The 12,005-nt window shown below is 39.2% G+C and overlaps 1 protein-coding gene across 1 annotated transcript in view; it reads right to left on the reverse strand.

Moving 5' to 3' along the window:
- The window catches only part of LOC109675617 (androgen receptor), a 166,890-nt gene that overhangs the window by 66,621 nt on the left and 88,264 nt on the right, over window positions 1-12,005 (reverse strand). The window contains exon 2 of the mRNA XM_074064294.1: window positions 9,179-9,330. Coding sequence (XP_073920395.1) covers window positions 9,179-9,330 — 152 coding nt within the window. The remainder of the gene's footprint in view (window positions 1-9,178; window positions 9,331-12,005) is intronic.

The following is a 12,005-nucleotide window of genomic DNA, read 5'->3' on the forward strand; positions in this document are numbered from 1 at the left end:
TCCTCACAGAGGCATAGAGAAACTAAGTGATTTTCTATTAAAGTCACATATCTATTCAGTCTTGGACCTAAGGACTGAGCTCAGGTATGCCTGTTTCCCAAGGATGATGCATACAAAATTAACCTCTAGCCAATGGACACATCTGTGGTATCTATAACAATGTAGATATTTATTAATAAAATTTATTATTAAAGATTCAGACTGTTACATATATATGTATTTATTAAAATATTTAAGATTGTTCATTTCAACTATTTCATTTATCAGATAGGAACATGCAAAAAAAGGAGTGAGTCATGCCAAAGGCCACATGTAAATCAGTGGCAGAGCCAGAGCCCCATCTGGTGCTCTTACACTGCATCTTGCTTCACTACCTGGATAGTAGCCTGTTTCCTAAAAGCCCAGAAACTAGATAATAATGCTAGGGAGCTATGCACAGCTCAGTATGGGGAAGGAGCTAGGCATAAAAGGTCAACTGAAGGTCTGTGAAGGAGTTTTCTGCCTCTGGTGATATCCCCCCACAGGGACCTCCAGACCTCACAATGTTTGCCAAACAAGCCTGCTTTCATCACAAGACCTTACCCTTTGCTCAGTCTTTTCCCTCTTCCTGAAGTTTACTTCCCATCTTTTTGTGTCTGGCAAACTTTTGTATCCTCAAAGAACCTAGATTAATCTTTAATCCCTTTGTGAGGTCTTTCCAAATTTTCCAGGCAAAATTCTCTCATTCTGTTTGCTCACAGAATTTTGTATCTAATTCTAGTACAAACTGCTCTCACTCTGTAATGTTGATAACCATGTGTCACATTCCCTTCATACTAACTAGTTGTATGACTTTGGGGAAATCACTAATTTTGTTGTCTCTCAGTTCCCTCATTTGTAAATTGGGGTTAATAATAATAATACCTACTCTGCAAGGTTGTTGTGAGGATTAAATGGAAAATGTCTATGAAGCACCTAATGTACTGAGTGCTCAATAAATAGTTTTTGTTGTAATCTTGTATCTCTTACGCTAGTGCCTGGTATAGGTCCAGTGTATGCAATAAGCAGTAACTGCTGAATAAATGTATATTATGTGAGAAAAGTGTCAGTCACCATATAGCCTTGGTATCACTGTTGTCAGGATATTCTCTTATAAGTCTTATTTCTTATCAAAAAGTAGACCAATGTTCTGTAATCTTGAGTTACACATCATCTGAAAACCACTTGAAAACTTACCCTAAAAATTCATACATTTACTTACACACAAAAGACCTTGTAAGAATTCTCACATCAAGAAATGTCTTACAGAGCCCTCCTACCATGGATTACCATTATCACTCATTCCTCTGCTAGGTGGGAAGATACATGGATATAGAAGATGCTCTCACACAATGACACAACAGAGTGAATTAACAGTGACTGAGCACCTTCTGGGAGCCAAGCACCGTGCTAAATTCTCACTATCTTGCCTTGCGTGATTCCTGGGGGTTCCAAGCTAACAATTTCCAAGTCTCTGTTGATCAACTGTGTGACAGAAGATTCCCTCAGACAAGAAACATGAATGGCAACAAGACCCTCTGTTTTTGTAATTATTATATTAAATGAAACTGGGAAAGTCACTTCTTCTCTGAGCCTCAGTTTCCTCATTCATGAAATAACTTGGTTAGATGTTTAGATTTCAAAGTTTCTTTTCTTCACGTTTTAACAGGTTAACATTTAAAACTCCTGTGATTCTGAGCACTGCAAATCTTTTAAGAACTCTCATTAAACAACCTGTTCTGAAAGTAAACGAGCCTGTTTGTGATCTAGAGGAATGTGCTTGTCTAATGTAAGGAACTGTGAGAGGTTCACAATCTCCAGAGTCCACATTCAGATACCATAATGAAGGAAAGGCCCATCCACAAAATGAGGTGTTCCAAGAATTTTAAAACCCTGTTAGAAAAAAATGGGACTTTGTGACTTTTTAGCTCTCTAAAAGACAGCATTCTCTGCTTTCTGACATAAAAGAGGAGAGGAATGGGTTTCTCTTGCCCCTGGCCTTATGGAAAACACTCTGTAGCATGCCTCTCCAAAGGCTCAGAGCAAAAGGCCAAGGACCCAGTTGGTTGATTCTTTGTATCCATACCTCCTATTTCTGAGCTCTTCCCCCTTAGCTTAGTAATGAGCATAATGCTTATGAGCACGTGTTAAATTGTGGTTCCTATTCTGTGGTTGTGCGATTAGAGTAAATTAAGAGCTACCAGGTCTGGTATAATCAGAATCAGAACTTTGCCTACCTAAGAGAATGAATGGGTAGAAGGATGATGGATGGCCTACATGTCCCTGGCCTCACCTAATGAGAGTTGCTGGTGAAGTATCAACACTGGGCACTTTCTTAGGAAGGAAGATAAACTCCCTTATGATATCAGTGCTGCTTGGTGGCTCCTCAGTTTCACTTCACAGTACTTATGTTTTTGTTAACTTCTTTCTTTTCTCATTTGACTCTGTTGTTCCTCTTCATTGTTGCCTTACTTGTTTGCCTAGGCATAATACTTTCTACTTTGGGTTAGTATATTTATATATTTGAGGGGCAGCTGTGGTATAGCAGAGTGAATGCTGCCTTTGACCCAGAAAGACCTAGGTTCAAATTCTAGCAATAGCACTTACTACCTATCTGTTGATTAACTGACAAAGTCTCAATTTGCCCTTTTGGAAAACCAAGAGAATGACCCCTCTCTCTGTCCCAGGTGAATGGGAAATTCAAATGGATAGTGGATATGGTGGACCTTCATTCACTTAAGACCTTAAAGGTAGCCAGGGTTATGATTACTAGACTGTATGGTCCTAAAAGCATTCTCTGTGGCTTCAGTGTGTGAACCTCTTACTCTATATGTGATAAGCACTTGGCAAATGCTTACTGACTGACTGCGTGAGTACTTTACTATTAGGCCCACTCTTATGAAGTACACCACAGAAGATAGGCACTAGTCCAGCCAGGAGGTATAGTGTTTTCACTAGAGTATGTTATGAGTCACAGCAAAGTCTGGAAGCAAAAGCACTGAGACATGTTCCCTTTATAATAGTTATTCTCCTAATCTCGGTTCTTTCCTCTACATGTTTGAACTTACAAAGCTCACTTGCCTCCTTGGAAAGCTGAGAACAGTTACATAGCTAAGAAGGGGCAGGGAAGGTGTGTGAATACCTAATAGATTCCAAAGTATGCATACATGTTCATTATAATGGAGATATCTTTTACAATGGCTTCTTGAAGAGTTCAGTTATCTTGAGGGACAGTACATTTCCTGCTATGGGACTAGAACTCAAAGAGGATACAAATAACCTCTATCTCTGAAGAGAAAGTGGGTCTAGCACTTATCCTTGCAATAGTAGCCAACTACAAAAATGAACCAACCAGAATTTGACAGTCATCAAGAGCTTCTCTTGAGAGATTGAAGAAGCTTCTGGAAGTAATTTATACACATGCACACAAAAGATGAAAAAGGACTGGGAATCAGTAAAATATGACAGAAGGAGATGATAGACTTAAGAGATCTTGCAAGTGTCAAAAGTCTTGTAAATATTATAGATATTTAAATAATGGAATAAGTGCTATGTAAATTTACTGTTAATTACTATTTAATAAAATGAGCAGGCTATAAATAATCAGGCACAGTGCACTAAAGAGCATCAGTGGCAAATTCTTGGCATGGCTCCCAAACTGGACACTGACAGAGACTTGGGTGGGCACCAACTGCCATGAGCTATAGAACTAAATTATTCTGTAAGCCTATTGTCTAGTCTTGGGCTTCTAATGGAGAAGCCCAGAATTAAGCCAGAAAATGTGTGAAGTCAGAGAATCATGGGGATAATATATGACAGATCCACAACTCAGGTGGCCACCTGGGCTTTACTTTTTATGGGACAGAGAATTTTCCATAACATTTGTTACTAGATAGTTTTCAAAGCCCTTTTTCCTTGTCATCTGGAAGCTATATGGTATTCAGAAAAATTCATTCATAAATATATGTTTCATAGTTATCCATATAGTAAGAAAGTTTAGAAAATGTGTGAAATGTTTTTAGTTTCTTTTCTGGATATTAAAAGAGGGAGGGATCAACTAGTTCATCCAAATAGTATTTTCTTCTAGCATTAGATTTATTTTTTTCTCCTATATAGTAAAAAGCTCAAGAGGCCATCATACTAGGCATTCTATGCAAATTTTGGCCAACTGGGAAGAATTTTTAAAATTATATCATCTAGAGTGCGACAAAGGTATCAGGAGGCTAAAAAAGAGTAAAATTTATTATGCAGATTTGCAAGCACAAGAGAAACCATCTGAAGCAAGGGTCAACAAACAACAGCCCTCAAGCCAAATCTAGTCTACCACCTGTTTTGGGAGGCATAAGAGCTGAGAATAATTTATATACATTTTTAATGTTTAAAAAGAGTCAAGAGGGGGTTGGGAGTGTGGCTCAGGTGATAAAGCACCTGTGTTGCAAGTACAAGACCCTGAGTTCAAAACCACAGTACAGCAAAAAAAAAAAAAAAGACAAAAGAAAAGTAATATTACTGGCATGTGAAAATTAAATGAAATTCAAATTTCAGTGCCCACAAAGCTTTATTGGAGCATAACTACCCATTAGTTTGTATAAGGTCTATGGCTGCTTTCACATAACGAAGACAAAGCTGAGAAGTTGAGGTGGAAACCATGTGAGCTGTAAAGCCTAAAATACTACCTGGCCCTTTATAGAAAAAGTTTATCAACTTCAGATCTAAAGCCTGGCAGTAATATTTAAGGGAAAAAAAGAGATAGAATGATAAGAGGAACTTTGTGGAAATATCTCTAAGGCTCACAAAGTTGATGTCAACTCCTTGGCCAAAGGTACCTGATCAAGTCTTTGTTGAAGCTAGAAGCAGAACCTCTTAGCAGAGTTAATTTGCCCCTGGGAAATGTTACTCAAAAAGTCAGGGAAGTGAAGATGATACTGACATGCACCAAAAACTCTTTCCACATCAAGAGATAACATTGAATTCCACATGAGTTGAAGTGGGAAAGAGTGGATTTAAAGGACAGAAAGAGTTCAATAAGGGTTCAGTTGCATTTCTTCTCTCACAAAAACCTGGAGCAAGAGAGAGAATCAAAGCCATACTTACATAAAATTTGCCAAGGAAACTAAATCAGGACCTACTGTAAACATCAGTGAGGATGGTGTAATTCTTTGAGTTCAGAATGTAAACTACAGTTTCAGTTTTATGATGTGTACCAAACAGCGCTCCATGTGTACAAAACAAATGGATGTACAATCTCAGATGTTTTACTAGAAAATGTCTGAAAAATAGTAAATTCTTTAGCACAAAATGCACATGATGAATTAATTAACCCTCTTTGAAACATGATGAGATGGAGATGGGGAGCCACATCCTGATTCTCCAGATGAGAAAATGGAAAAGAAAGGAAGTTACACAGCCATGGTCACAAGAGAGAAGAGCAGAGTCCTGGGTTTTAACCTAGCCCATCTGCAGTGCACTCTCTCATGTGGTTCCAGCCCTGTCTGAAGATTGATTTCTTTTTATTGATTAGGACTTGAGATTTGCCATCTACTATGAAGGCAAAACCCCAAGTGTACGCAGGTATAAATGCATGTGTGTTTGCTGAATTAATGGTGATGATGTTTGTAATTTGTAGAATTGTCACACAAAGTATAAACAGGAAGACATTTTATTTTATTTGTTTTTTTGACACGGGGTTTTGCTGTATAGCTCAAGCTGGCTTTGAACTCAAGATCCTTCTGCCTCAGCCTCCCAAGTACTGGGACTTAACAAAAGGTGTGTGTCACTATGCCTAGTGTGGAAAGGCATTTTAAAAACCTCTAGTTCAACTCCCCTATTTTACAAACATCAAACTGAGGTCCAAAGGGTATCTAAGGCTACATAACTAAATCTATTTGAGCCCCTGGGTATGGACATCACCTTTTCTTTGACTTTCTGGTCCCTTAGATCACATCCAACAAGCCTTCCCCTTCACTTTTCCACTTACCCTACGTACTCCACAAATATATTTTCTTTGCATGCCTGTATCTGACCCACAGACTATCCCCCAATTACACCCACTCTCATACTCATGCCCTTATCTCTCACATATTCCTTCACTAAGTTTCCTTCAACTAGATTTTAGAGATTTTTGCCCCCATGGTTTAATACTATTACGATTTTTCTCAAAATATGCAGATCCACTGGAGGCATGGCTCAAGTGATAAAGCACCTGCCTCACAAGCCAGAAGCCCAGAGTTCAAACCCCAGTACAAACAGCCTATGCAGATCCTTTCCTGCTCAGTCTCACTCTCACCACAACCCTCCAGTGTTACTAACTATGAGAAAATGTAGGACCTTCTCTCCCTGCCCCTACTCTAGAACAACAAAAAATCCTGTTCAGATTATAATCAACTCTGCAGAGTCCTATACCAGTGAAAGCATTAAAGCTTCAGGTTTTATGAACCACCAAAGCTAGAAATGAATTTTTGTATGACATGCCAAGCTTTTAACTCTTGTACCTATGCCTAGTCCAGTGATTTTGAAAACTATGACTACTCAGTGTCTGAGTTAACTGACAATAAATGAGAGAGAGAAAGCTTTGTGTTCCTACTCTCTCCAAGGCAGGTACAACTTCATGTTTCAACAAGGTAAACTCAGAACTATCTTCAGAAAGGCCACTTGGTCAATAAAGATACATTGTAAAAATTGAAAAATAAACAAATCAATAAATGTTCTCTTTGAGTAATGACAGCCCTTGTCTTCAAATTTGGATAATGATGTACTGTCAACTCAAGCCACCTAGTGTTGTGTGTAGGAGAAGAAAGAAACAACAAGTATTTTTGCTTTGTTTTCCTAAAGTACCTTTCTCCTGTCCCCAAAAGGGCTCGGAACTGAAACCTGGGGTAATATTCCAAAGTAACCAAGGGACTCACAAGGTTTCCTCTGTCTTTGCAAGGAATTCATTGCAAACCTATAGAGGGTCATTTTCTCAAAGAAACTAATACTGAGTTTCACTAACTTAAGTGACTGTAGTACCAGAAGCATTTTGAGACCTTGTTGGATTTCTAAGTGCTGTTGCGTGATTTTCTCCACCCCCTTCCCTCATCTCTTCTCTTCCCTGTTCTCAAATAGCCCAGGATTTACATCATAGCAGAGCTCCTCCTAGGCAGCACTGCCAGCTGCTCTTCTGAGTACCTCCTTCCTTCAGCCCTAAGTTCTGTAGAAAGCTCCATGTAAGATGTACAATATGATGACAAAATCTTTTCTTTCACAATATGGCTGATCGTCTCCCCCTTCTTCTGAAGACAATTCGGTGACCTAGGTTTGTAAAACCCAGAGGCAGCCTGAAATATAATCTAATTTATCTGACTATTGAATTTGTTAACATCATCACTTGAACTCATTTCTCATCTGATATGGCTATTACCGTGATGTCATGCTTGGTGACACTTTAGTTCTAGATGGGTGCTCTGGTTTATTACGTGACCTAGAGACAGGGCCTGTGGGATGACAGGATATGGGGAAGCAAGAAGGTCTCACTGTGGAAGTTGTGATCTTAAGTCCCTGGAGCATCTCCTCACTTCCTTTTCTGACAGTCATACTTTCCTGACTACAGTTAGGAAGGGAAGGCAATGCTCTCAGACCCTTTCTAAACTGCCTAGGCCTAGTTACTAGGACCTTGAACCTTATACTACTCCAGCATGAACAGCAGCAATGGGCAACTTGGGGTTATAGGTGAAATATGCAGCACAGTTTCAGGAATATAAAATGCTAGTTTCTTCCTTTTGACTTTGGAAAATGGAAGAAAATAAAATAATAGCTTTCCATTTATATGTATTCCAGCCACCCAGCCAAAATGTTAAAGCTAAAATCATTATTATGATCAATAAGAAGACCAGTTAAACTGCATCCACTTTCTACCTTTTCTCTCCATGCTAAGAACTTGCTGGTACTTCTGTCATTCTCTAATGGGCATCCACATATTCTTGGTGAAAGGTGTGGCCTATCTACCGTTTTTTCAGACTGTTCTCAGGGTTTATAGCCTTTAAATAAGGATGGGCTCTTTGTTTTGATTCTGACTTATAACTCAATTCATTCAGGCCAGGAAGAAGGAAGGAGGTCTTGGCAGGAAAGACCTCCTTTGTGGGAAGGGGGGGCAGTGTTGTATGTTAGAGTTTAACAATTGGGTCTAGTCCCATGGCAGAGTATCTAGGGGCTGCTCCTCAGTGTCCCTTTGAGAAGAATGCCCCTATTACAGGGAGGGGAATTAAGTGGATGAATAGGAAGTTTAAGTCCAAGATTGTACAAAAAAGGAAGGAGTTAATATAATATTGTTTTAAGAAAGGTGAGTGGGGAGATGAAGGAGAATGATGGAGGGGGTGAATCTAATTAAGATACGTTGTAAGCACATATGTAAATGTCACAATGAACCCCCATGTACAATTAATATATGGCAATAACTTTTTTGAAAAGAGGTGTGGAAATGGGAGTTCCTGCTAGAGGATATATATAGGCTGAGCATCTCTGGCTGGGGCTGAGTAGATATGTGCTGTTCTAAGAAGGACTAAACATCCATGGCTTAAGCATAGTTAGCTAGATATAAAATGCTACTTAGCTTGGGATTTTGGACCAATGAGGAGGCCCTGAGGGAAGGCTTCTGACAAGGAAAGTAAAAGTGTTGCTTCCCTCTGGGTTCTTATTTACCTAGGAGCTATTAATGCAAAGAGAGGAGGTCCCAAGGAGGCAGCAACAGGAGGGAGCAGGTGCAGAGACTGATGGTTTGCTGAACAGTGAGAACACTTCCTTTCTGGGGCTGAGGCTATGAAGCCTTTGCCAAGTAACAGTCAGGTATTCACCACAGAGAACAGCCTGGGGACTCAGTTGGGGCTTCTCCACTTCTAACCTCTCTAATAAGGACAAGTTTTTTCCTCACTCAGCAGTAGAGTGGAAAACAAGAAGGGAGAAAATTAAATTTTCCAAATCATTAATTTTTTTTCATTTCTAGGACCCACCAAATACCAAGCACCAGCTGGGACCACCTTCATTGCCTGTATTAACCAAGGCAGTCAGAGGCAGGAGACCAGCAAGTATGAAAATTTGCTTCTCCAGTCTTGTACGCTCTATGAGAGTGCCCTGCCAGTGACCCTGTTCCTGAGATGAACCCTGAACCCTGAGCAAGACTTTTTACCTTCAGCAGCTCTTTTGAAGAAGACTTTGCAGCTGCCACAAGTGAGAGCTCCATAGTGACAGCCCGAAGCTTCATCTCCACAGATCAGGCAGGTCTTCTGGGGTGGAAAGTAATAGTCGATGGGCAGAACATGGTCCCTGGCACTCTCCAAACTGGGAAGACACAAAAACCAAAGCAACATATGTCATTGGGTGGCAGAAATAGCAGGGCAGAATTTTATGGTCTTTAAGAGTGAACTTTATACATAGATTGTTATTCATTGCTGAAGAGAGTCAGCATGAATTTGAATTTTCCTGGTACCTGTCTTGAGGTCGATGTGTGTAAAGTTTCCCATGGTGTGGACAGAACCTTTTTGGGTCCTGTCAAGGGATTAGGGAAGTTCTCTGGGATTAGCCACTCTTATAGATTCTGTCTATATGAGGGAAACATGAAGGATGAGGTTAAGGTATCTAAATTAATGTGGTGGTCAGGCAACATTTTCAGAGCAATAAATGGTATGAACTCAATCTGACGACATTACCTTACCCAAAGGGAGACCTATGACCTAACCAGATCAAATATCAAAAGAGCTGACATGCTTTGCTTTAGATCTCTGAGCCTCTGTAAAATAGGAATAATATCATCCATTCTACTGAGTTGCTGCTGTGAGTGGCAAATGAAACAATGAATAAAAGGTCCTTGAGATTAATACACAGTAAAGGATGATAATTAGTATTATCACACCAATCTTCATTGTCCTTTTATTTCTTTTCCTTCAATTTCCTTAAGAGTCTTTCTAGATCATCTGGACATGTCTCTGCTTCCATTCTACAACATAAACTAGCATAATGACTATGCCTTTTGTCAGGAAATGTTCATAGTGATGTAGCTCATCTTTGGGGCTGCTGTCAAAACACTTGGCCATTACAAAACTCATGATTTCTTTGGGCAAGGGTGGTGCTTCAGAAATCATCTGGTCTAAATACCTATCTTCAAGAAGATCTGTGCCTAAATTCTCCCAGGTGAATGTGAAGGAGAAGGTCCAGAAAGCCAATCCTAAAACCTCCATGGAATAATAATTCTCAATCTCTCATAGAGATTAATTTGAATTTGAGCAAATGGAACATGGTTCTTACTAACCAAAGGCCAACTTTTGTCTTTCCTACGTCCTATGTCTAAGCTTAAACAAAACTCAAGTGACCTCTTGGATTAATGTGCCTCAGATAGATGACAATTGTCCACACTCTCATCCACAGGAATGTAAGTGTACATGTGTACCAGGAGGCATGTGCAGGAGATTCAGAGCAGTTTTGTTCATAAAAGCATAAATGGTAAATTTCCAATGACGGGAGATAAGATAACTAAATTATGGCATACTCATTCAATAAAACATAATTCAGCAATGACAACGAATTGGGTAAAACTAACATATAGGTTAATCTCATGCTAATGTTTTGTAATAGTCCAAACTCACAATTACATACATATAACTCTATTATATAAAGTTCAAAAAGAAGTGAAAGCGAGCAATATGCTACTTAGGAAAGTATGTGTAGAAAAAATATTAAAATAGAAGAGAATAATAAATCCCAAATGTAGGAGAGTAGTAAACTCTGAGGAGTGGCTTGGGGGTGATGATCTGAAGAAGGAGGATACAAATAGATTTATACATTTATTAAAAGTCACCATGAAACCCTTACTACATACCGGGTACCTAGCAACCAAGCAGTTAACAAAAAAGACAAAAATGAATGCCCTCACAGAGCTTGCTTTCTAGAAGTGTTGATGCAATGGTGCTTTTAACATTGTTGGTTCTTTAATTAGAGCTCCCGAGTGTCCATTTTATTGATATGCTGTATAAATTAAGTTACACATATACTTTTGTATGAATATAACAGCACATAATAAAAAAATTAAAAGAAAATCTCAAAAGTTTTGACTATCCTCCTAAAACATGAGAGCAGAGGTTTGTATTGAGAACAAGTGCAGAATTTTCATGTGACACTGTATTTCTTTTCATCTCTCCTTGGTTACACGCTTACTTAGCATCCAGAGGCAGTGCAATAAGTTTTACTGCCACATAGAATTGAAAGTTTCCAAACCAGAACACCACTTGCTGTTCTCAAAAAGTTGTACAACTAATAAAGTGAAAGTGGATTGCTACAACCTATCTGCAATTGCAACCGCTCAACCACAGGGAAGTTGGGCTTAGGGACCCTTAGAACTCAGCTGAGTTTTCCAAATCTCTCTGTCCCTTCCTTTTGACTCTTTTTTTCCTTCTTCCTTCTTCCTATTCTTTCTCCCAAAGAGGGCTTAGGGATACTTTGAAAAGTGTGACTCATTTGAGCAAATCCTCCAATAATTGTGGAACTGTGATGAAATGCAAAAGTCATAGACCAGTTTTCCTAGTTTCAGAGAAGAATGTCAACTCAGCAGGGCATTGGAGGTGGCCAGGCCTCAGGTGGAATTTGGCCTCTACCACTGAACTTTGAGCAAGCTCATTAAGACTCTCTGAGTTCCACTGGCCTCATCTGGAGAGTTGGGGATACTTTCAATGCTAGAGGGTTTGTGAGAATTACATTAAGAAACACATGTAAAGGACTTCCATCCCTATGCCTACCACATAGTAGGTACATTGTAAGTCTTGTTTACCTTCAACCTTTGAATTAGAAAAGGAAATTTCTAATATCCTACATTTTTAAGAATTCTTCTTGGCTATAAAGAGATATCAGAGAAAAAGTAAATACATGAGGAGAAAGAAGCTCATTGTCATGATTCCAGAAAAGAACCGTGTACTAATTAGCAGCCATTCCCCATCGCACCCTGGCAATGCTAATTTCCTTTCTGT

The sequence above is a fragment of the Castor canadensis genome, chromosome X (assembly GCF_047511655.1).
Source record: "Castor canadensis chromosome X, mCasCan1.hap1v2, whole genome shotgun sequence".
Lineage (NCBI taxonomy): Eukaryota > Metazoa > Chordata > Mammalia > Rodentia > Castoridae > Castor > Castor canadensis.